At 47.7% G+C, this 25,710-nt stretch overlaps 1 protein-coding gene across 5 annotated transcripts in view; it reads right to left on the bottom strand.

Annotated features, from left to right (window-relative positions):
* Window positions 1-18,267: 18,267 nt before the first annotated feature.
* Window positions 18,268-25,710, bottom strand: part of RERE (arginine-glutamic acid dipeptide repeats) — a 401,076-nt gene continuing 393,633 nt past the window's right edge. For all 5 annotated transcript variants that reach the window (XM_075121005.1, XM_075121006.1, XM_075121004.1 and 2 more), the window contains 3 exons: window positions 23,853-23,999; window positions 23,215-23,395; window positions 18,268-21,383 (listed from right to left, as the gene is read on the bottom strand). In XM_075121005.1, coding sequence (XP_074977106.1) covers window positions 21,350-21,383; window positions 23,215-23,395; window positions 23,853-23,999 — 362 coding nt within the window. In that variant the 3' untranslated portion in view covers window positions 18,268-21,349. The remainder of the gene's footprint in view (window positions 21,384-23,214; window positions 23,396-23,852; window positions 24,000-25,710) is intronic.

Below are 25,710 nucleotides of genomic sequence, written 5' to 3'. Positions count from 1 at the left end.
GCAAAAGAGGGAGGAGCATAAGGAAAGCTTCAAAGCTTTATCTCAGCACTAAGGCCCAATGTTTGGCTTCCTCCTTCAATCCAATGAACACTAGGCCTTATTGGACTGATATTGCCTGACAATAGCTGTTGATCACTGCCGTGTATTTGGCTTGAAGCATAACATTTATTTAAGACTGTTACTCACAGAAACCTGAGAACTCACTAGATTCCAGACTCCAAGCCATGTGAATACTAAAGAGGCTGTGTCAATAGAAACAGCAAGCTGGGAGGCCTGGGAAAATTCCCACAGTCCCCAGATGTTTATTCTGTTGCACGGGTTGGGGTTGTTATTTTAAATATTGTTGTATGGCTTAGGTATTTCTGAAGTTTGTAAGTGAGCCTAGAATAGAGGCCCTCTAAACAGAGGAAGGAAAAGCATCCTCAAGGGCAGCCGCTCCATGTTGATATATCATGCTTCCCATGCAACGGCATCAAAAGTGTAACTCCCAGATAGGGAAACCAAGACACTGGAGGTGGCGTGAGACAGCCAGTCAAGATTCAGGAATGGACCCTCAGCCAGTCTCCTTCTCTAACTGCTGGACAGCCCTGCCTCTTGTTTTGCTGCATGTTTTCTATAACAAAATCTCAAGAACAAAGTGCTCCCCTACTGGTGAGGACATTTGTGTCAGGGTCACAGATGATACGCGTAGAGTCCCATGATTCCATGTTTACATTTGCATTTCAGAGCAGACTCACTATTAGCATAAGACAGAGGAGGAAAAAACCCGTCCATCAGCCAGGATACTCTGCACACACCCAGCCAGGCATACGCCATGCTCCATTTCCAGATACAGGGTCCTCGGGAGGGTCATCAGACTGAGAAGATTTTTAACAGTCAGGAAGGGACTTGGGCTCAGACAGCTAGACTACGCCGTGGACAGCGTATGCCCAGGAGAAATCTCAGGATCACAGACTGCCAAGTTATCCTCATGGCAGACAGATCGAAGCTCTACTTGAGGTAGCACTAGTACCAGCTATGCCCCCACTGTGCCCCCTCACTTAGAGATATTTTTCACTTCTCAGCTTGAAGACCAGCTAGGTCTCCCCTCCTTGTCATTGCTTCCTAACACACCCGTCCCCCTCTATGTTACACATTCCTGTAGCCCCCTTTCATCCCAAAGCTCTTTACATCTGTACAGCATACACAGGACACCAGTAAAATGCAGCCACCTCTGGGGCAGTGGGCCACTGCACACCAGTGAGGGGTGACGGGAAAGGAGTGGAGGAAAACGGGGACACAAGGACACCAGAATAAGCTTCATATTTTACAAAAGGTGCGAGGGCTGCTTCATTGCATGCACAGGGCAGACAGGTCATCTGCTATCACAGCCCTACCCTCACTTGCAATGGTAATGCCCATTTGTCAGTACCTGTGTGGCTCCTGCTTTTTCACTCTTATTGTTTTCAAACAAACGTTTCTATTCAGCCCAATCTCTATAACTCTCTCAGTGGAGAAAGACTCAGGCTAGATTTGAGGCTAGGATCCCTTTAGCGAGTATCTGCTGCCATCTACTGGACAAATTTTGGATCAGCAGTATCATTCAAGGGTACAGTCTACCTACCGTACCTACCAGCAGTGGTTTTCAAAGTTTTTTCATTTGTGGACCTCTACAAAATTTCGAATGGAGGTGCGGACCCCTTTGGAAATTCAACCCGTGGTCCCAGACCCCTACCATAGAAGTCAGACTGAAAACTGACTGAACAGAATTCAGCTAGAATTGTTGCAGGTGCTCAGCCTGGCATTTGATGCAGCGTGAGAAAGGGCACTAAACTGTGGGCTTCTATGGGAATGACAACACTTCTGGGTTTTGACCTGTAGGTGGGGACATTCACACACTTTTGATTGATCAGAAAACCAGAATGCCTTTTCTGGAATCTGAAACTTTACTTTCAGAGTCACCTTTCGCAGACCCCTTAGACAGAGTCTGTGGAGCCCCAAGGGTCTGGGGACCACAGGTTGAAAACAACTGACCTACAGCAATCTTCTGGTGGGGCACTGGCAATTCCGTGCCGGGACAAACGGCAGCATTGCTAGAGTCAGGCGGCAAGGGAAGCGCTGTTCTCATGGAGACATGGCAGCCCAAGCACTTACATGCGTTGCACTTCACGATCACTCACAGACTCACCAAAGAATGTCCTCTGCCCAAAACTAAACCTGCTGTGCCAGCCTCTTTGGACCATAGCAAACATGTGGAAACCTGTGGATGTATTGAGATGATACAGACTCGATGCACCCAGGAAAGCCAGTCCCTCTCCTGAGAGAAAACTGCCCCTTCACCCAGGCCCCACTGTCTGGTGTACTGGAGGCTACATTCCTCCGGAACAGCTGCTGCTGAAATACCAGGAAGAATAACCTTGACCTCACTGCACTGGTGAGACAGATTGTTTCAGTGCATACAGCTTACCCAGACAGGGATAGACTGCCCCTAACAAACTGCAGATCTCCCTAGGTAAGCGGGGGGGAAATGATGAGGGGGAGAGGGACTGAAAGGGAGGCCCCCACTGCCCTGCCTGTTGCCTGCTTTGCAATTTGTTCTCCCTTGAGTCCTCTTCTTCCCCCATCCTGCTCCCTTCCATCCTGCTCTTCCTTTGGCTCCCACCCTCTTCTCTCCCCTTCCCCTCCCTGACAGCAAGGCATGAGGCATCTCCGTGTGGACTGAGGGGCACAGAGGAGGCACCAAGAGTGGAGTAGGAGAGAACTCCAGTGGCCAGAAGCCCTGCTGAGCTCCTGCAGCCCAGCTGGGTGTGGGAATCCACGCAGGGATCCCAGCCAGTCATCTGCATCTTCTTATTTTCAAGATCATAAACTAAAACCACAGTCAGACAAGAGTCCCAGGCCCTGACCAGGAACTGTCCAGGCCCTATCGTTCGAGAAAGCCTGCTACAGGTGACTCATGAACCCAGGCTCGCATACGCAGATGAGCACAGGACAAGAGGCTACACGTGTGCCTCGCCGTTTGTAGGAAATCTATATGGTGTTACCTTGTATTATTGGACTAATAGCATGTTACGGTGTAAATAAAGACTGGTGAATGCACATGCACAAGAGGGCAGAGTTAAGCCTCAATGTGATCATTTCCCAAGTGCTTAGCAGGGCGGTCTTAGAGGAGTTTTGGTTATTGTAAAGTTCTGACAGTAAGCGATGGGCCCAGACTCCAAACCCAAATCTGAGCCCCCCTGAACTTTACAGCTAGAGCTTCTCTCTCTGATTCATATTGCAGTCCCACCGAAGAGCCCCAGTCCTGGGCCAGGACCACACTGGGCCAAGTGCTGTACAAACACAGAACCAAAAGATGGTCCCTGACCCAAGGAGCTGACAAACTAAATAGACACAGCTGGTGGAGAGGAGGGAGGGAGGGAAGAAGGGAGGCGGGAATTCTGTTCTCAGTTACACCAGTATAAATCCAGTCTCACTACTTACTCCAGTGGCGCGCCTCTGGTTTTACACTGGTGTAACCAAGAGCAGAATCTGGCCCAAACTCTCACATGGCATTGCAGATTGGTCAGGAGCACTGTGGGCTTCATTTTTCATCCTCCTCTGAAGCTCTAGGTTTTGGCTCCACCAGACTAAATACTAAGTGCTGAAGCTCTCGGCACTAGAAGAGCTAGCAAATACAAGGAGGGCACCCACTGAAGTCTGCACACTAGTAGAGATTTGAGTGTTACACACCAGGGTGGGAAGCAGTCAGTACTGGCCTCAGGACTCCCACTGAAGTCAGTGGTAGCACTCAAACCAGGCACTGGCTCCATCAGAGGCAGAATACCAGTCTTGATTGGCCAATGGTATTAGAATCCCAGCACGGCAAATCCTCATCTTACTGAGACAATAGCGAAGGACGCCCAGACAATGAACGCAATTGACCTGTCATGGAAAGAAGAGGACTCTGCTGGAACTGGAACCTGTGATTCCAGGGAGTCTGCATGCCAGATGACAATGGACGTCCTACCCAATTGACATGACTTTGCACGGAGAGTTCTATGAGAGTGCACTGGGCTAACAGTAAAGACTTTTTACCCCAAGAGGTCTGGGTTCAAACCCTGGCTAAAATGACATGTGATTCTAAATAGTCTCCTACTGCACCGAGAAATAATGTAAGGGTCTCAAAAGCACTTTGACATGAATGAATTTGGCCTCACCATGCTGAAACAAGGGAAGTCATCGTCGTCATCATCATCCCTAGCTCTTACATAAGGCTTTTCATCAGTAAATCTCCTAGATCGGGGTGGCCAACCTGTGGCTCCGGAGCCCCATGCGGCTCTTCAGAAGTTAATCTGAGGCTCCTTGTACAGGCACCGACTCCAGGCCTGGAGCTACAGGTGCCAACTTTCCAATGTGCCGGGGGGGGGGGCGGGGGGAGGTGCTCACTGCTCTGCCACAGGCCCTGCCCCCACTCCACCCCTTCCCACCCCCTCCCTTGAGCCTGCAATGCCCTCGCTCCTCCCCCTTCCCCCCCCCCAGAGCCTCCTGCATGCCACGAAACAGCTGATCAGGAGGTGCGGGGAGGGAGGGGGAGCTGATGATGTATTACTGTGGCTCTTTGGCAATGTACATTGGTAAATTCTGGCTCCTTCTCAGGCTCAGGTTGGCCACCCCTGTCCTAGTGCTTTACAAGGGAGGTCAATATCACTATTCCCACCATACAGATGCGGGAGCGGACACACAGAGCAGAATCCAGGTGTCCTGTTCCCAGTTCCTGGCTATAACCAGCTAGAGTATGGTATAACCCCTCCTAATGCTGGGAAAAGAATCCAGGACTCCTGGCTCCCAGTCCTCTGCTCTAACCAGCTAGACTATTATCTCAAGTCCTAAAGGACTCTCCTAACTTTCACGATTCAGCTCAGTGAATTGGCATGACTGGTGAATGCTGGAGCTAGTTCTGGATCAGGAGTAGACGACAGCATTGCAGTGATTGAGGTGCATCAGCAGGGTTGGGTAAATTGGTACACCCCACTTGACTATTATCTGCTCCCTGTCTCAGGCACGTCACTAAGATTCGTCCTGAAACAAAGGTTCAGGGCAAACAACCACAGCGCATACAAGGCCCGGTGCACATGGCTCTCAGCAAGAGACACCGGGCAGTGTTCAGGCTTTGACGTGGAATACGGCGTGCAGTAAGGAAACAGCTAGGTTAGGCCAAGCAACTGCTAATCGGATTTCCCATTTCATTCCTAGACTTCCCTCCCTCTGTGACCTTCAGTCCTTTCCAAAGTCTGGATAAAGTGTGGTTGGCTGGGTTCTCTTGCCCTCAGCTGTAGTAATGTTTAAGGGCTTGCTCTCTCTCTATTCTCTTCGCTTAGGCAAAGGTAGTAGGATTGCTCTGGATCTCATGGCATATCCAGCATCCTGCTTATTGCACTGATCAAACCCGCAGCAGAAAAAGAAGTGAGACTATTTCACCTGTGGCTTTCATCACAAAGGAACCTGAAATGCTTTCACAGAACCCTACACATGTAAGACACCACTGAATTATAGCCAGTTCAGGGCTGGACCAGCAGCAGACAACTGTTACACAGCACACTACACAACACAGGTGAGGAATGAGAACTTTGGCCAAGGACAAAATGCTCTGGGATCTTCCATCCCAGGAAGCAAGACCTTAGTTTTTAAGCTCTCATCTGAAGGACGCCCACACAGTAAAAACATAAGCATGACCATACTGGGTCAGACCAAAGGTCCATCTAGCCCAGTATCCTGTTTTTCAACAGAGGCCAATGCCAGGTGCTTCAGAGGGAATGAATGGAACAGGTAATCATCGAGAGATCCATCCCATCGCCCATTCCCAGATTCTAGCAAACAGAGGCTAGGGACGCCATCCCTGCCCATCCTGGCTAATAGCCATTGATGGACCTAACCACCATGAATTTACCAATTTTTTTCAACCGTTATAGTCTTGGCCTTCACAACATCCTCTGGCAAGGAGTTCCACAGGTTGACTGGGCGTTGTGTAAAGGAAAACTTCCTTTTATTTTAAACCTGCTGCTTATTAATTTAATTTGGTGACCCCTAGTTCTTCTGTTATGAGGAGGAGTAAATAACACCTCCTTGGCCAAACTCAATTTACCTGCCATGGAAAGGAATTGACTCTGTTGGAATTTGAATCTCTGATTCCAGGGAGTCCAACTTTTTTCTGACCAGATGCTCAGATCACTAAAGCCAACTCTTTCAATAACCATCCCCCCCACCCCCTGCTACAATCCTCCAAACCCAATCCCACAGAGCTCTGCTCCTAGACAGACACTGGCTGTAGAGCAGGAAGCAGTGAAAGATGTAGAATCTTTGTTGATTGGCCTGCAGAGCAATGGGTTCTCTAAATGAAGTGGATTATGTTGGTGGCCTTATATTAACTAGGCCTCGCTTTGATACTTGTTTCCAAAGGCCAAGAAAAATTGGACCATTACAATGTGGCTTTATAGGCTGGTGCTCTGATCAGGGGAACAAGACTCATACTTCCCCTCTTTGCCATCAGATACTGACTCCTTTGCCGGAGGTCTAGGAGAAGGAGTGAATAGCCATGTGAATGGCTGGAGTCTGGGGAAGGGGGAGGATGTCTCTCTGTTCATAAATCCCCAGCTTTGTTTAAAGGCAAGAGCATGTTGAGAAAGATCTAGCTCCAAGCGTGCTCCTTGAGCCACATTCTAGTCTCAGCTGGCCTGATGTAAACATGACATAATGCAGAGTAACGCGACATTTATCATGGAGATGGGTCTCTAGCCCTTTCCCTCCATTTTCATCCAAGTGACGATTTGTGTTTGTCTATGAGGAACTGACTCTGGGCCAGGAGGCCTTCTGCTACTGGTGGCATTCTCCCCCAGGCAGGATGGCTTTAGGAGATGCTCCATGTGATGTGGCAGGGAACATTTATTTTCCCAATCCTGGTCAAACCCAGGGCCTCAGAATGGGTTGCTGTTCCTGAAGTCTCTCAATTTCTTGAAGCCCAGGCTAAGGTAAGTCTTGTACAAAGCAGCCACAGGACAGAAGATGCCCTCCCCCACTCAAAGGTGGAAAGGGTTCTGCACCCTAGTTTATTGGGATGCATACAATTGGGGCCATGATCATGACTCATGTCAATAAGTTCATGGACAGGACAGGTCTCATTACTCTGAATATAATTGCCTCATCCTGGGCATATGCAAATTGCGATCTCCAGCAGCAACCAGCATTAATCAGGGTCTTTAATTGGGTTTATGTTGATCGTGGAGGTCCCTTGCAGAAAGCTGGCTCTAAATCCTGCAGCAAGGCCCTCTGATTTCTGAGGCACACAAGTGCTCAGTTCTGCAGCAAACTTTTCCACAGCGGCACAAAATACATTTTCCTCTTAGAGTCAGCCTTACAGTCCACCTGGGACGGACCAAGGCTTTGGTACTGGGACCTTTCACTTCTAAGTTCTAGCCTCGCCCAGGTTACGAAAAGATCCCCAGGTTGATACAGCATTCTGTGTAAAATGAAACAGTGGTCTAGAGCTAGCTCCTAGTGAACAGGTGTTCATACCACAAAGGCGCCTTAATTGGCAATTCTAAGCACAAAGACTAAAGATTGGGCTGTGACCTGTACCCATAGGACAGGTTTGAAGCATGTTGGTAGGGCAGTGATGGAGAAAAGCAAGCTAACCCGGCCCCGAGCTGGTTTTCTGTTCTGTGCATACAAAGGAGTGAGTTTTCCAGAACTTTCACTCTAGCGCCTTTTGCCAGCAATAAAATTACTCAGACCGACTCCCCCTCGTGTCACAGAAGCACTCTGACCTGGATGCTTTCCTTCAGTACCCCGAAGTGCCATGAGGTTTCTCAGTCTGCCTCACTGCAAGGAGAGGAGCACAGAGGGGACCATGCTATGTTCCATGCAAATAGGTTTTCATGCCACTGCCCCACTCATATGCACAGAGCCTCCTCCTGGTATCCGCAATCCAGAGCCGTTGCTTCATGGCAGAAAATTACAACACTCCTCAGTCAGACGTCCTCAGTTTCTCATCCTTCCCTCCCCTTTCCACTCCCTATTTCTCGCTGCCTCTGAGGCACCCGCTTGAGAAATGATCATGGCCCGGTCACCCTAGAACAATACATTTCAATAAACATTTAAAAGACCTTTGCTTGACATGAATAAAATGGATTGGGACCATTACCTTGTAGCCACTTCCCCAGGAAAAAGCCTTTTAAAGCCAGCCCGAGGCAGGGAAGCAACATTTACATTTAGATGAAGGTGTTTCTATAGCAGCTTCTCCCAGTAGTTCCCAGCCACCATGTACTATCGCTGGAAGAAATTAACAAGACTGGGGAGCTTAACATTAGACAAGAGAAGGGGAAGGAAAACCCCGTGGTCAAACTATGAGTTTGCTGTGGTCTAGAGTCGCATGTAACTGTTGCCAGCATGTACGCAGCAAGGTGACGTCTACAGGTGAAAGCAGCATCACCCCAAAGATCAGCACGAGACCTATCATGTGCCAAGAAGCTGGCCCTCCCAGTGCAAGGACGCTCTGTAGACATACTTCTGTATTTCTATCTCCGTGCTAGCTGAGAATTGACACATATACAAAACACCCCGGAATGGGTCAGATTCTCTGCAGCTATGAAGTGTCAAGGCTCCACCGGCACGCCAATGCAGACTGACACCTGCTGAAGGGCTGGCCTAATCTCTTACATTTACATGGTGCATTACATCCCCCGGGACTGCAAGATGCTTGACAAATGAACTGAGTGGAAAGCCACTTAGCGCTGAAATGCAGCCACCTCTGGGGACAGGGACAGCAGCAACACACACAGCACAATGAGCACACAAGGGTTCAGGAAAGGAGCTGGGAAATTTGGGGCAAGAACACTGGAGGAAGCTTGCCTGACAGCTGCCTTTGCCCCGTGATTTTCTATGCACTGTTCACATGCCTGAGTGGAGGCAGCACTGTAGGCTGGTCCATGTGGCCCCTCCACCCGGATGGGCACAGGGGGAAGAAGCAAATGACTCAATACAAAGAGCACAGAACAGACAACTCCCCTTAAAGCCGACGTGTTGAGGGCTATTATGGTGCCCACATTCAAGCACCACAGACAAAGAGGAACCCAGTCTCTACAGTACAAGGCTGTTTACAAGGCACCCAGGTGCGAGTTTGTCTTGGGGGAAACCTTAATATTTGTAACCCTTTTGCCTTGACACAGCACATTATGTTCCCACCACGCTACACACATGCTCATCTAGAGCTCAGACTGGGGGCAGGGGCGTGCCTGCAGAAACCATCATCACTCAGATCCGACGTTCCGACCAGGCATGGGCTGAGGAGCTGTAGCCAAAGTGCAGAGAGACACGCTGGTGACTTGTGCTCTTTTGCTGCCTCAGTTTAAGGACTTGTGTACGCTAGAACGTTGTCCTGCTTTAGCATATCAGTACAGTTAAAGAGGTACAACCGCCATCACCATGCATGCCGTTATACTAGGATAAAAGGAGTTTTAGGGCAGCCTGGCTATTCACATACAGGAACGGGAATCATAGAATCATAGAATATCAGGGTTGGAAGGGACCCCAGAAGGTCATCTAGTCCAACCCCCTGCTCAAAGCAGGACCAATTCCCAGTTAAATCATCCCAGCCAGGGCTTTGTCAAGCCTGACCTTAACATCTAGACTAGGCTAAGTCACCCTTATAACAGTGTAAGTGCATCCAGACTAGGGAGCTTGTGCCTCAAGTCATACCATATAGTTACACTGGTAAAACTTTCAATTGTAGACCAGGCCTCCGGCAGCCACCTGCTGGAAGAGAGAGAGAACACACTTCCACCAGCTGATTTCGAGGCTTCTAAAGTCTCCTGTCGTATATAACCCAGTGCTGCAGCTCCAACAAGAGACCCCAGGATAACAGCCTGAGAAATAGCATAGAATCATGAATAGTGTCAAGCTGTAGGAATGAGAATTCACCAAGAGCCCCTGTTGCAGCCAGTGTATTTATTTTTTAAATTGCAATTGGTGAGAACGTAATGCTTCTAGAGAGGTGCCGGCTTAGCAGCTCTGGTGATGGGGAGTCTCGGTTAATCTATAGAATAGGCACAGCATGGTGCTGCGGTGCTACCCTGCCAAAGTACTCTTACCTGCAAGGATCCCCAGTTTATCTATCCTGGCCTAGAAGCATTATGTAACGCTTTGCTATAAGAGGGGAGTCAGACTACAGCAACCTCATGCCAGCCCTTAGAATCTGTCATGTTTGACCTTCCACCCGCCATTCTTCCCACACACAGACTTCTAAATGGCAGCAGAGGTTGCAACGTGGGCTCCCCTCGTCCAACAGAGTGGGTGTCTTTCTAACTCTTCTCCTCTAAGAAATAACCTGTTGGCACCAGGGACTGAACGATTCCATGCAACATGCTAAGTCAAAATGCACTGAAAGCAGGGCCCTCTCCGTTACATGGATTTGTATACATCAGATAGACCCTTCACAACAGCCAGACTACAGCTCTACAGACTGTCACAATACCTGACGTTTCAATAGAGTCTTTCTTCCTGTAGGGCCCCCATGTGCTTCTCAAACTCCACACACTCTCCCCTGAAACCTCGTGGAGGAAGGGGAGCGACCCAAAAGCTCCCAGCACACAGCTGGAGTGGAATGGGGCTGAGACTGGTCAAAGAACCTAGGCCAAGCCCCTGCTCCTCTCCTGACTACTTGGGGGCGCTGTGGACCTATGCTAAAAGGGAGTCAGAACATGTGTCCTTGTGCCCTCCTTCCTTATGTGCACCCATACACGGACCAGGGACAAATCTGGCCCATGGATAAGGTGAGTTCCACACAGTTTCCTATCTCTGAAGGATGCAGGGATGAGTAGACCCTGCTGGGATTTGAATTTGTGTATTTAGGGAATTCATGTATTCCAAAATAGAGGCTTAGCTGACTGAGCTGTTCCCTCTCCAGCTAATGTTATTCTATTTCTCCCCCACAAGTGGGCACCGTCACAGAGCAAACACATGGGGAGGGACAGAAATTGTTGCACTAACAAAAGGGGTTGAAGCTTGTTCTCCTATACTGTATATTAAGCAAGACTGGGTCAAGTTCCCCCCTTTCTCCTGATTCATCTTAAAATGTCAATATTAATCATTCGCATGGTCTGTTGCAAAAAAGGATCCAGCAGTGAAGGAGTTAATGTTGGTTGGGGCATAGTGGAAGTGAACAGAAGGCCGAGACAGCAGAGTTAGATGACAGTGTAACCTGAATAAAAAAAAAACCCTGTCCGAGTGTTCAGAAGGTACATGTTAAATCACATCATCTGTGGAAAAATCATCAGGCCCAGAACATTAAATTCCATTGCTTGTAATTGCACAGACCTTGTAATTAGGCTTCACTTAAACACCTTGTGATGCCAGAGAAATTTTTGTCTCTCAGATCTGATTAATAGTCTGTTCTGAGAAATCCAAGTCCCTGGGCAAAAGGAACCGTGGCTCCATTGCCATCACACAGAGCTATTTCCCAAGGCGAATGCACCAATTTGCTCCCTAATTTTACCCTAGCAGCTCCTCAGCGCAGGAAACTCAGCCTTGGAGTGGCAGCAAGGGGCAGGGCAGAGTTTAGAATCTCTGTTCCTTGCTCGCAAAGCCTGGCTCTTTCCAGCGACACTGCTGTGGGTGAAAGCACCGAGTACATATTTAAAGAAATGATAAATAATAAGAATGGCATCACCCAGTGGTTTTCAGAAGCTGCCAAGTCCCAGCGCAATCAACTGAAGTGGGAGACGGTAACGTCACCCATTGCTCAAATCTTTTGCAGCCTCTTTCATTTACACGGTCCTGTATACAAGGAGTTCTGCTTTACTCCTGACTTAAACATGGCAGAAAAAGAGGTGAATAATGGCAACTCTATCTACAGTGACTTCAATGGAGATGCTCTTGCTTAGATCAGTGCTGAATTTGGCTCAATGCCTTAGGACTTGCACGCTCCTTTGAGCCTATTCCCCATGTTAGGGATTTTCTTGCAATGGGATAATCAAACCACCCTGTCCTGGGTGTGGTTATTCTGAATGTGGAATCGCCTTTCAGTATTTCACTGTCTAGGCAGTTAAGATTTCCAGGGCTTTTGGTGTTGTACCTTTCCACCTTCTCCCCAGATGATGCTTCTCATTGGTGTTTCTGATTGCGGGAGGAAAGCCTGTTTGATGGACTAGATAGCTATGAATCTCCTTGCAAGAATGCACGTTTTCAGTACTGTTACCATCAGGTAAAGCAAAGGCACTGACACTCCCTTAAAGACTGCCGATTGGCCAAGCTGCCCTCGTTACCCATCTCAGTCCCATCTGACTATAAACTAGATTTTAATCATGCTCATTGCAGGAGGCAGCCCACCTCTCCTTATCTGCCAGGTTCTTTGTAAATAATATCAATGAGGACATGGCTGCTTTGGTTCAGAAATCCAGTCTTTGGAACCCTTGCTTGGATACATCTACTAGAATCTTTTGATGGCTGTCATTAGGGTAAGGTGTGCCAGGCTTGCTAGGGTCAGTTCACACATGATCATTTTTGCCCACTTTTTAACACTTTTTTTTTTTTTTGAAGGAGGCATAAGAGGGAGGGACAATACGTGAGAGCAACTGGTTTGGTAGGGCAACGATAGTGGTTCATTTTGCACAGCAGCCCCGGTTCTACAGCCATGGGCACAACCGAATCCCCCCCAAACAGCCGACTTATATTGTCCGCTTGGGACTTGTAGCCTGTTTTATGTCGTTTTCTCTCATGTGTTTTGTAAAGCCAATGCCATGAGCAAAACTCAAACCTCATTAATTTGCATTCAGAAGAGAGGAGAGTGAAACACAGCTGCAGTGTGCAAAGGACAACCTGAAACCCCAGGCAACAGAAAGCCTCTTCCCTCTGAGCTTACACACGCAGAGTGTTTTGGGGACAATTAGGGTAAGTGACTCCCCTAGTAAAAGACATTGGCAAAGACATGGGAAAACGCTTAGGCTCCTCCCAAACCTCTTGTGGTCACTTGTGCCTTACAGGGGACGAGGAATGAAGAAAGCGCATATGGCCCCTGCAGAGCCACGTCCTTGGCAGTGCCTAAAATGGTTTCAAAGGAGTGAGGGGTCTGATCCTCACCCCTCACCTCTCCATCCCCCCCATCAATTCTGCTCCTTCCACCCGCCACCAATTTTACCTCAGTTCTGCCCCTGCACAGCCTCACCTCTGCTCCAGCCGCTCCAAGGAGCGGCCCCACTCCCAGGCCTGAGATGGGGCCTGCAGCCGGGTCCCCTCTCCTCCTCCCCAGGCTGGGGTGTGGCGCAGAGGAGCCATCTTGTTGCTCACAGGAGGAGCTGCGGGAGGAGGGAGCGGAGCAGCCCTGAGCTGTGGGGCCAGGCTCTTTCTGCTCCCTCCTGGGAAGGGCGTCAGCTCCTGAGGGGAGCGCGTGAGCGCCTTGCAGCAGCCGACTGGCTGCTCTTCCTTCCCCAGGTGGCAGGCGAATGAGGAAAGCAGCCGGTCTGAGGGGGCTTTCCCTACGGCAATACAAAAACACATTCCCCCCCCCCCCCCCCCGAAAATGTTGTTTCTTGGGTCCGTGACCCGGTGGTGACCCCGTACGCTTGACGCGGGACTCCTAGGAGAACAGCTCCTGTTGGAGCAACGCGGGCCGAACCCAACGTTCGGAGCAACGTCCGAAAGCGGCCAGGCGCCCCCGCTCACCCGTCTCTGCCTCGCTGGGGTCAGCAGCAGCCCTTTGAGCCAGCAGGCCGTCCCCTTCGCCCTGCCAGACAGCTGAGCGGCCGTTCCCGAAGGAAAAACTCCCCTGTGCATGCGCTCGCCTCGCCCTCCCTAACAGAGCGGGGCCTTCGGTTTGTTTAATTCTTGTGCTGCGCCGGGGGGGTTGTTATATGTCCAGCGGCGACCCCTAAAGAAAAGGCGCTCGGGTTTATTTACCTGCACTGTGTTCCCAGCAGGAAGTGCAGGACCCAAGTGCTGCAGGCAGACGCGACGGGCGCACAGGTACCATACCGCCAACGGCGGGCCAGCTGAGCCGTTGGCTTTCCCTGGCACAGAGCCCACCTGTCTAGGGAGCAGCCTGAAGTGCCTGAAACGGCCACGGCCCAAGAGTGCGCTCAGTAGCAGGGGGCAGGCGTGCACCCAGCGGCTCCAAACGACCGAAGCAACCAGCTGGGCTCCCAGCAGGCTGCGCCCTGGACTCCAGGAGACAGTCGGATCAGTCTCCTGCCCAGCTGCCTCCGGGATTGCTATAGGTGGGCCACGCCCAGCTGCTGCCTCCTAATTGGTGGATGGCTGCCTCTAAGAAAGCCTAATAAATAGAATACTCCTTCTCAAACTCTTCACCGAACCTGCACATTTCCCAGCTCAGATACATCAGCATTTAACAACGTACCCACTGACATTTAAAGCAAACTAGTGTCTGCCTCTAGCTCTCAGTCCAGGTAAACTGGAATCCTCCAGATTAAACCCTGTTGGCTCAATTCTGTATGAAATCTCAACCAGTCCAAAGGTTTGTCAGAGCCTGTGTTCATCTCTAGCTGCAGGGGTAGGAAGTAGTTGTCTGGTGTGAGCAGGACTTGGGAAGGAAGGCAAAAAATTGTAATATCTTTGGGACTGGGGCCATCTTTTTGTTCTGTTTGTACAGCACCTAGCACAATGGGGTCTTGTTCCATCACGGGAGCTCCTCAGAGTTACTGCAATACCATAACAACCAGCAAAAAGCTAGCAGTTTACCCTCTCAAGATGGACAGTAGCTGAAAGCTTTTTCGTTGGTTAATAGGAGAGGGAGGGTGAAGACAGCTTTGGGGAAGTCTGAGTCAAATAATTATCAGTGCATCTCCCTGAACTAATTACTGGGATCTGCCTGTTGTGTGCTTTTCACAGATCTGTACTAGAACCAAGGCCGTGATACAAAGGGCTAGACCAGCATGAATCTCAGAATACCGTTAACCAAGATGGCCCCTCTATATTATAGAGCAGTGGTCCCCAAACTTTTTACCTCATGCCCCCCCTTACCCGTCCCCCCCCCCCCACTGGAGCTGGGAGCAGGACTGCAGCTCTGGGAGGGCGGGGCATGGACAGGGGCAAGGGGGCTGAGGCTGGAGCCACAGCTGGCAGCGGAGCCGGGAGCAAAGCCTCAGGCGGGAACCATGGCGCCGGGCCAGGAGCAGAGCTGGGTGGCGCTCCCTCTCTGCCCCCAGTGGGGGCTGACCCAGGCCCCAGCCATGCCCCCTCAAACGTTCCTCCACGTCCCCCTAGGAGGCACGCCCTAAAATTTGGGGACCTCTGTTACAGAATGTGGTCGGTTACAGAGCCAATTCAAGCTGATGTAAAAAGGTTCAGTTGCTACAGATACATCTGTTGTTCAATAAAGCAGTCATATAAAAAACAGTTGGCTTGCATAAGAAACCCTCCGATGCAAATTCATACATGGAAATTTACCCTTGGGGAGCTGCTGTAATTCCCCTTTTTGCAAGGCAAGAGGAAGAGCCTGGGAATGAGGCATAGCCAGAACCACATCAAACTTTCTGCCGGAGAACCGTGACACAACACCTCAGTCCTGACTTTGCAGTCTCTTCTGTCATTTCAACCTGGGGGCTTTCCTCCCCACACTGGAGACCACCTATAGCCCCATAACACAACAGGGCTTGAGGCAGCAGGCAAAAATCCAGTAGGCGCCTGGCTGAGATGAACAAATTCAGTTTAATATTTGTGGCCTAAACCAAGTTTGATCTCGGATCTCCAGAGAAGACAGTCAAATAAGACCCCCCAGCCCCCGGCTTTACAGCCAAATGTCAGATATGTGCCAGAACGGAGGAGCATGCCAGCTAAGTGCCTGGGACTCGCTGTGGAGCTGATCACTATACAAATAAACCTTTCACGAGAATCAACACATTGATTCCCTCCATGAGCAAAATTAACAGAAAACTGAGAATTTGCCTAGGTTCTGGATTTTATTGCCCTTTACGCTAATTAAACTAATATTTCACAAGCCAATTTCCTCTGTAAAAAGAAGCTTCCTGTTTTCTCTCTCTCCTGTGGCTTTATCACCTATACGTGTCTTGGCTATGATCTTTACCTAAACAATAAGGACTTGAGACTTTATGGCAAGCGTTGGGAGTATTTCTTCTGTCTTGGAAGAAGGTCAAAGAGACAAACTCCTGGGGGCGAAATCTGGCTGCAGCCATTTCTCCATGCAACTGGCGGACGGTGCGGAGGGCTATTCGCTGCCCTAGATCACATGTGAACACATGGGACTACACGGCTGTTTACAGCTGGCATGGTGTTAGAACGGAGGTTTGCGTTTCTGAATCTAGCACAGCCACATGATATCAAGTCCTCCACCCCCTTAGCCAGAGCGCTCAAAGGGAAACCACATGCTCTGGGGCAGTTCAATTTATAGGGCAATAAAAGTCCTTTTATTTGGGCTTCATCCCTGTAGGGTTTATCTTCCACAACGTGTAGTAAGGGGGAAGAGCAGCTTGGGCTAAGTTCCATGAAGCACAGAGAATTTAAAAAAAGGGAATCACAATATATACAACAGAGCAAGCGTGTCTGGCCAGCCAGAGAAAACCACATTCAGGAGCCACTGACCTTCCCCTACAAGACACCACACAATATAACTAGAAAAGCTGCTTGAAACAGGCCGCTTTAACTTCCCTTTTGATTTTAGCCACAACAGCTGCCCCTTCTGCTCCAAGCAAACCCAGGCAATGGGGCACTTTATCTTCCGGGGTGGCCATCCGCATGATGGTGAGTCTGCGGTAACACAAGGAGACATTTAACCTCAGAATCCGACCCACTGTGGAAAAGTATCCTCCTCTCTTCTGTTTAAAATCATGTAACTCACTCTGCACAGCAACTTTTCGATAATAAAGACACATTTCAACTTTTTTAGGATCACCTTATGGTATAATCCCCGTTTTACAGAAGGGGAAACAGGCAGATACTGGTAGAAGTTCAGCAGTTTGACCAAGATCACACAGGGCCTGTTTTCCAGAAGAGTTAAGTATCCACAGCTCCCATTAGCTTGAATTGGAGTCATGGAGCTCAGCCCAAAGCCTGTAAGGATATGTCTACACAGCAAAGGAAAACCTGAGGCTGGCATGTGCCAGCCAGCTCAGGCTCGCGGGGCTGTTTCATTGCTGTGTAGACAACACGACCCCAAGATCTGAGACCCTCCCAACCCACAAGGTCCTAGAGTCCAGGCTCCAGCCTGAGTCTGGAAATTTACACAGCAATGAAATAACCCTGCAGCGAGAGCCCTGTGAGCTTGAGTCGGCTGGCACAGGCAGTGGCAGGTTTTCCCTTTGCTGTGTAGTCACACCCTAAGAGGTGGAGCCAAGAATTTTCAACTGAAAGTTTTCGCATTTTTGTTTTGAAAATTTTCACGAACTCCCCCCCCAGTTGTTTTGCTGGGTTTTAGGCAGCTTGTAATTGTGAGTAACACAGAATGGTGAAGTCATGTGACTTCAAAGTGCTGTGAAGGCTGACAAAGCCACCATGTATTAACTCAACTGTAGTCAAATTGCACTGTAACAAAGGTTGAGCAAAGCAAAGCAGTATTAGAAAAGCATTCAAAATTCATGCTCTAAACCTGGCTCCTGGAGCCACTGTGGACAGGGCCAGACTGTATTCGGATCACGTTAACAAGCAGTGCCCAGACCTGGGCAGAGCACGTTTTCAAATACGCTTGGCCCGTGAGTTAAACAAGGAAGAGGTGATCGAGCGCAGCCTCTGGGCCACACTCTGCAAACAGCAGCCGATGTCCTCTCCCGGGTGAGGGGGCACAGCGCTCCCCTTCAACTCCCACTCTTCCTTGGCTCATGTTTCTATCTACTTTAGCTACTGGTTGGACCTCACCCACATCAATGGCAAAGTCAGTCTCCAATACAGATACAAGAACCCCTTTTAGCCACAATTACGTTTACCACATCCCTAAATGTACGTGATTTTCAATTTGACTGCTAAAAGCCTAAGCGAAGGGTGCAGAATTGGTGCAAGGATCCCCCTGAAGCATTTAGCTAGACCCAGGTAGACAAAATGCAATTATGCACATTGGAATTCAGCTCAGGCGCAAACACAGGGTAGCATAACACTATGTGTGAAGGCTAGACACTAGGGTTAGCTAACAACAGAGAAGCCGGGTTGAGAAACAAGAGAAGAGAGAGATCTGCTTTTGCTTGTAAATGTGCAGTTGTTAGAAGAGGCAGGACTTTCATGCCATTGCCCCCTTATCACGCCCTCTCCCACTCATCTCAAGTAACAGACACACTCCACTTGCAGAAAAAACCTGGCTGCTGTAGTGTAGCTTGGTTTTATTTATGTCCACAAATATTTCAAAAAAATTACAAAATACTCAAATGGAGAGAACACAGAAGTCACGATTTCTGGGTTTCTACTCTGTTTACACTGTGTTATCCCATGGCAAACTACTCATATATACATTAAGCTTCAAGATATATATAAATGTAGCAGTCAGAATGTACACTCTGCTTTAACGGTGCAGTGAAACAAGCTCAACCATGACGACATAGAACAAGAGACGTTTCAGAAACACGAAAGCAAAATAAAAAAAATCTTCAAAACAGAGGAAAAAATGAGAGATTTCTGAAAGGAAACTAAAAGGTCTGGGTTATAATAACAGGGCATCGAACACCAAGATGGTTTCAAAAGCCATTGCAAATAAAGCTGTAGTTAATCACTGGATTGAGGTGGAAGAATCTCAGAGCTTCTTTGTGCCACGATGTCAGAAACATAAAAGATTCTACTACGCTGAAAAAAAAAAAAAAAAGATCAAGGGACAGCTTTTTGAAAAGGGATTGCAAAGCACTACTTTGTTCTTTAGAAAAATGGAAGGAGAAAGGACATGAAGGAATCAACAGCTTTTTCCTTAAAAAAAAAAAAAAGACTGAAATAGAGAGGCAGCATCATGTGCGATTCGTGGTGGTGTCCTGCCTGCCCTTCCCCAGTTCTAGATGGTGAAAAAAACTGAATTTTGATGGAAATTTCCTTAAATAAAGCCTTCAGTACATTAATGCTCTTTGTTGGCCAGGGACATTTTTATTAGCACCTCTGCCATGATCCTTGCTGGATAGGTGTTAATGCTATTTCACCCCACAACCACAGACAGAGACTGGAAGTAATGTACAAATATTATAGTTCCTGGTTCTAGGGTGAATCTCTTGGTATCCAAGCCCGAGAACTCCCAGGTGTCAAACCCTGGAGTCTTGGCAGACAGGAGCTCACACAGAGTTCTGATGGGACTGACTCACTCTAAGGAACTGAAATGGCATTAAAAGGAGAACTGGAATGAAAGGATGAGAAAAGAGATGAGATGGAACTGAAACTAGCCCTCCTCCTTTGGACACACACGCTACACAGATGGATAGACTAAGCCTGGAATTCCCTGATGCAGGTTTTAATTCATAAATCGGTGCCATTACCTACCCGTCAGTGCAGCCAATGAGTAGCAACATGGTAATGTTGGTTTCTGCCCTGTGTGGTGGTGAAGCACCATTCATGCCATGCCTTCCACAAGACTGAATGATTAACTACAAGTTTATCTAACATGGCTCAATACAGTCCTATGACATGACCACCACATATAACAGTCTACCACAGCAGAGCTACAGCCCTCAAGAGTTGAGAGAGAGAATGGAAGAGGTTATGTACCAGTAGAAAACATGACCAGCAGATGCAGATGTTCTCTGGATCCGCCACCCTCTGCCTTATCAAAAACATGGCTAATGCAACAACAAGAAGATGGTTTTGGTATGTGTGTGTTCAAGAAAGATGTGCATCTTGGCTTAGGCAGCGAGCAAAGCTATCTACAAAAATATATGCCTATTCTTCTACTGTGTGCACCCTTTCTCCTTTGCCATATATCAGCCATGGACACACATGGGCAAAGTTCTTCTTCCAGCCAATCTGGGCTATTCAGCATGAACCTGTTGTGTTGGGAGTCAGCAATGTTACTAAATACCTTTGGCTAATCCCACAGCAGCAGGTTCCTTGATACACAAACCTTGAGACATGTTAGAAAACGCCCCCAAAAACAAGCAGCCTTCAGTAAGAGACAGGTTAAATTTAGATTATTGGTGTTGATGAAAGAACTTTAAATACACAACTCTGTAGTCCAATTGTCTAGTCTCTCCTTAGAAATATGTAAAACAAAAGCCAGAGAAAGTGGGCCCTGTCCAAAAATTCTTCCCACATAACACTGACTTTAATAGTTTGAGCTACACATCATATTTAAAGGAAGATACTACTACTTAGAATTTTTGCTACTACTAGCTAAAATTTAAAGAGATAGCTTAACACAAATTTAGCGAGACTATTGTTTTTAAAAGACAATAGAAGGAGGCAGATTGCAGCCAAATTTACAATAATCTCTACAGTAGAGACAGAAAGGGCAAGCCAGTTTCAAGGGACATCTGTACTGCTGAGAAGCAGAACTCAATAAAAGTCATCTGCAGAATGGAAAGACAGAATGATAATGGGGGAAAAAAAAAAGGGGGTGGGGAAACAGAAACAGTCATTTGTAACATTATCCCTGCAACTGCCTTTAATGCTTACTGTTGCTACCAAATCAAATTTCAAGCATTTGCCCATTTGAAATTATTGACACCCATTATTTCCCTTTAATTAAAGGGATAATTATATATATTTATTTTTATTAAAAATCAACTCTGTATTCTGTCACTATCAGGATTTGTGATGTTACTGAAAAAACCAAGATTGTTACATTTGTGGAGTTTTGTTCTTTTTCCTCCCCGCCACCCAAAACATTATTTACAGACTTGAAAAGCCATGCTGAAGAACTGAGCTCTCTTTAAAAGTATGAAGATTTCCTACAATGTATTAAAATAAAAGTAATTATTTTATTATTATAGCACTTGGATTCAGAGCTTGTTACGCCACCTACTTGCAATCCTTATTTTTTTCGGGTTTTAATATATATATATATATATAGATGCATTGAGTGTCTCTTCACGCACAGTGACTGTCGTGTTGTGAACCTGATTCTAGCACCTACCCCAAATCAATCCAACAAAAACACCCCGCCCCCCGCCCCCCCAAGATTGCAGGGTAGTTCTCTGAGAATTCCAAACAGTCCTGTATTTTCAATAGGCTTCTGAATAGGTGGTCATGCAGGGAAGCCCACACCAGTCTTGAGAAATCTTCTCTACAAATGAACACTATTTATGCCAGTAAGTCTTTAGCTGTTGGTAGGGGAGGTGGGTGTTTTCTTTAGATTTAAATATATAAAGAAATCTTTATAAGATATTCTTTTGCAGCTCTTATTGTATGTAAAAAATGTTCCATTCCTTCCCAAGGACTGGGGCTTCCATAGCCGGCATTACAAATAAATAATTTATTACAACTGTTTGTCACCTTCTTTCTTCAGTCGACTGAAAGAGAAAGAAAATGTGTTTTAGCGGACAAAGGGCATGTGGCTCAGCAATACGTTGCCTTTTGATACTAGCCTCACTGTAAAATGGGGGGGGGGCCCCGCGGGGAAGGGCATCAAAGTGCCACAAAGGGGACATGGGTGGGGGGCAGGAGGTCTGATTTCTCAGAGTGAACGGAGAACCAGCATGGTAACAAGTGGTGAAGAACACAGTCGGTCACAGGAGATGATGCGCTTTGTTTATCGGGGTCTTCTGTACACAAGTGAGATTATCAGCAGGTGCCAGCAAGCAGTGCAGCTGAACTGGTGCTGAACATGCTTTGCCCCTGTCTACACTTGCAGCTAAACCATGTTCAGCATCAGGTCAGCTGCCAGTCCTGTCACCTGGTGTCACAACACACAATTTTCCAGAGCACAGACAAGGTTTGAGACACCAAAGCAAAGGGGGCATGAGGCAAGCACATGCCAGGCTGCTGCTCAGCCATCCTCGCTACGAAGCAACATAAAGAGTGGACCTTGCTGGATGCCGGAGGCGGCGATTCCCCTTCTGAAGATCGCTAGCCGCCATTGCAAAACAGAAACAAGAGGTCTTCCAATGAAGGCAAATGGGGGAAAAAGAGGAGGAAAATCATTGCAATATAATAATTTTGGGAGAGGAGGAACTTGCATGACTGGTCGAGATCTGCCCAGCCATTCATCCAGCGTCTGTATTAGTTACGCTTTCACCAACTGTTGCCCATCAATAATTTGTTCAGATTTACTTGCTGGTGAATTTCTCTCTTATTTCTGTTCATGAGGTTTTTATTCTTCAAGGGGAGGAAGCGGGGAAATGGCAATCATAATGAATGTCACTAAAAGCAAAGCTAATTCTGCAGCCCATGACAAAGCTAGTTTATTCCTTACGCCAATTATTCTGATCTAGTTTCCAAAATCTGTCCCAGTCTCCTGTGACAAAGTGGGAATGTTCTTAATATTTTCGCTGAATACTTTGTGTGCGTGCGTGCCTCAGCTTCCCCTATGTATTACTCAAGTATCTAGATGGTGGGATAAGGGTGTGTGATAATTGCAGAGACCCCCAGAGGGCAGGCGTGACTGCTGACTGGCTGCCGGGCCATAGAAAATGGCCGACACTTTGTGTCCTGGCAAATGATGGCCAGGCTCCCTTCTCTGCAAGGAGCTAGCTGAAGGTGTTGTAGAAGAAAGAGACTAGGTGACCTGTTTGCCCGGGAAAGAGACAAAGTCCAGAGGTAGGACAGGTGGGAGTGACTGAACCCGGGCTGGTGGAAACTGGTCAGTCTCCTGTTTTGGGACTCAGGGGGGAAACCCATGGTTCTGAGCTCTGAATCCCCCCAAGATGAATTTTGCTGAATGTTCCTGATTTCTGTGCTAAGAAGATCTGTTGTACGCTGTGTTCTCATCGACTAATAAACTCTTCTGTTTTATATGCTGGCTGAGAGCCACTGCTGAGTCTTCCCCAGGTGTCCCTTACAGGTGGACTCACTGCAGGACACTTACAGTGTGAACAGGGTGCGGAATGCGCCGAGGCCAGACCAGGAAGTGCTGAAGCTGAGAAGGCTTCTTGCCCTGGTGAGTCTGTCCTGTGGTGGGGACACTACACTACACTCCTCCCTGGCTTCATTCAGGGCGGTTTCAGAGCACCGAGACTGTGACGTCGTGACACCTCCACACCAAATTAGTTTTTTCTGAAGCTTGATCTCCAAGCACATTAAGGTCACACTGACCACATGTTTGCGGGGAGGGGACCTCTCAGGAGAAAAAACTCAGGGAAATAGTAACAGAACTTTTAGCTGCGTCTTCAATGTATCTCTCACCTGTAATAATCTTCCTGACTTGGTAGATGCCCACCGTGCATGTGGGGATGCCCGTGCAACCACTGCTGCTCCATAGCCAGTCTTTGCAGCTCTGCTGACTGGGCATGCATGGCCTGCAGTTGATGGGCTGCTGACATTGGAGGTGGGATAGCACCAGGCAGGTCTCGTGGGTAGGGGGTACCTGCAGGAGACATCACATTTATGCCCTTCACAAACATTAACTGGTTCTCGCTGCCCTGCAAGGTAGGTAAAGCAGAGCATTATCCCGCCACATTCCCATTTCACAGATGGGGACACAGATGTGCCGAGTGGTTAAGCAACTTGCCTGAGGTTATACAGCAAAACAGTGGCAGAACTGGGAATTAGAATACTGATTTCCAGTCTGCCCACTGTTCTAATCACTATACCTCATGGCTTCCCTACAGCTGCTACTAGGATTCAGCTCTAGGGGAAGTATTAGCAATGAAACAGGAGGTCTCTAAAGACTGTAACATAAAAAAGTTCAGTTTAAAAACGGTAAAGCAAAAGCATAAGAATTAAAGCTCCCAATTCCGTCCACTGCACATTTAGACCAGACGAAAGTGTTTACAGCTCGGATCGAAGTGCTGCCTAGAGGAAGGTCAGTGAAATGTTCTCACCAAAGACCGGGTGTCGGAGCATTTCATGCTCGTGTGGTGGCTGCCCTAGCAGCGGGTTGGGGATGGTACCAGGCGGGTAGGGGAAACGTGCCAAGTGGGGTCCAGCTGCTAAGGGATCCACCAGCGGGTGAACAGGTCCTGCTGAACCTAGAAAAGAAGATAAAAGGGAAGTTAACCAACTGCTTGGGGAAGCCTCACCGTTTGGGGAACAAAAGCCATGTTACCACTTAAGCTTGTGCAATATCTGGATTAATTGGTGTGTAATTATGTGGAGTTTAGCTCCATCTGACTTGAAGCCCACTTCTCTATCCTCAAGTGTTTGAAGTGACATCTGCTTGCCAAACAGTCTTAATTGTTAAAGCAACAACTCATGCCTTTCAATTTCAATAACGAAAAAGAAATCTGCCAAGTGACAGGAAAAATCAAATAGCAAAACCACTTACACATGCATTGTTAGCAGCCTCCTTCTTCCCCACTTCACACACACACAGAGGCAGAATCTCATGCTAATACAGTTAAACCAAGACTCTAAGGCAAAATTTGTCTTTTCAGAGGTTTATAAAAAAACACTGGCTGTAAATATCTTCTTGCCTTCTGCTAGCACATAAGTACAAGTCAAAGGATCACTGACAATCCTTAGGTCAGAAGGGCTTAACAATTGAGCACCCTTGTAATACTGCTCTGGACAGACAGGAAGCTCTCAAACCCTCTATTCCCCAAATCAGACAGTGTCAGCTCCAGGGAGCTGCCAGCCTTCTACAAAAGGGAACCCCCCCGCCCCCTGTCCTTATTTGTCCTCACTTGTAGGCAATTCCTCTAATGTCACTTTACTAAGAGGATGAAAACATGACACTGATGAAACCATGACAATATTTACTCATCAGTGCATGGCAAATCCCCTGCATTTAATCCGCTAGAAGTTTGCATGGAGATTGCATATTAGCAGAAAGCAGTCTCCCATGGTCATTTCAATCCCAATACTACTCCTGTTTCTAAGCACACACAAGTGCAAGCCTGTAAGAATAGCACAACACAAGTAACTGTATGTCAGCGCCGCCCATCACTCAGACCAACCCCCTACTTTCCCTTCCTTCCTTGCGCAGCTAAGATCTTAATTCTGAAATAGGGCTTCGGTGACTTCATTTCAGTAGCTCACTCAATGGGCCACACCTGAGTTTTCTAGCTTGAGTTAGTGGACTGCCCATCCACATGAGGTAGCTAATATGTTTGTAAAGGCTGGTGAAGACTCCAGGCTGGTCCTTGTGGGTACACCACAAACGTGTGTGTCCTGGAACAAATACTTGTAGAGCGTCCATGTTGGCCTTAACAAATGCGTTAGCTACCCTGAGTTAATAAGCAATCAATTAATTGAAGATAAAAGCCATGTGTAGACACGCTGTGTCAGACACTTATTTCTTTTCCTTTAAAAGTTAGCATATTCCAGCACTCAAGTGTCTGTAGCCGTAAAGTCAATTTAAATCAACCCTATTCATCATCTGCAAAAGTGCAGTCCAATCTATGTCAATCCTGCCCCTTTACAATCCATAAGACTTGATATTTGGTGCAGTCCTTCTTCTGACCGCCAGAGCAGCACACATAGCATGCTGAACACTGTGCAAGTTCCATCTAGTAGTGCCTTTATGTACTGCATCACCGCTATCAAATCCCAGATACATTCCTACTGAAATACAGCTGCGTATCACTTGCCTCCTTTGATGTACACTCTGGTTCTTTCTGCAATAGCTCTCAAATTCCCTTCCTAACCCAGGAAACAGAGACACCATCTATTTTTAATTCACATGTTCCAAGACTCATTATGCTATATTTGCTTGCTTGCACAAGTACATCTGCACTACGT

The sequence above is a fragment of the Caretta caretta genome, chromosome 18 (assembly GCF_965140235.1).
Source record: "Caretta caretta isolate rCarCar2 chromosome 18, rCarCar1.hap1, whole genome shotgun sequence".
Lineage (NCBI taxonomy): Eukaryota > Metazoa > Chordata > Testudines > Cheloniidae > Caretta > Caretta caretta.
Note: the sequence above shows the minus strand (reverse complement) of the source record. Positions and strands in the feature narration are given on the sequence as shown.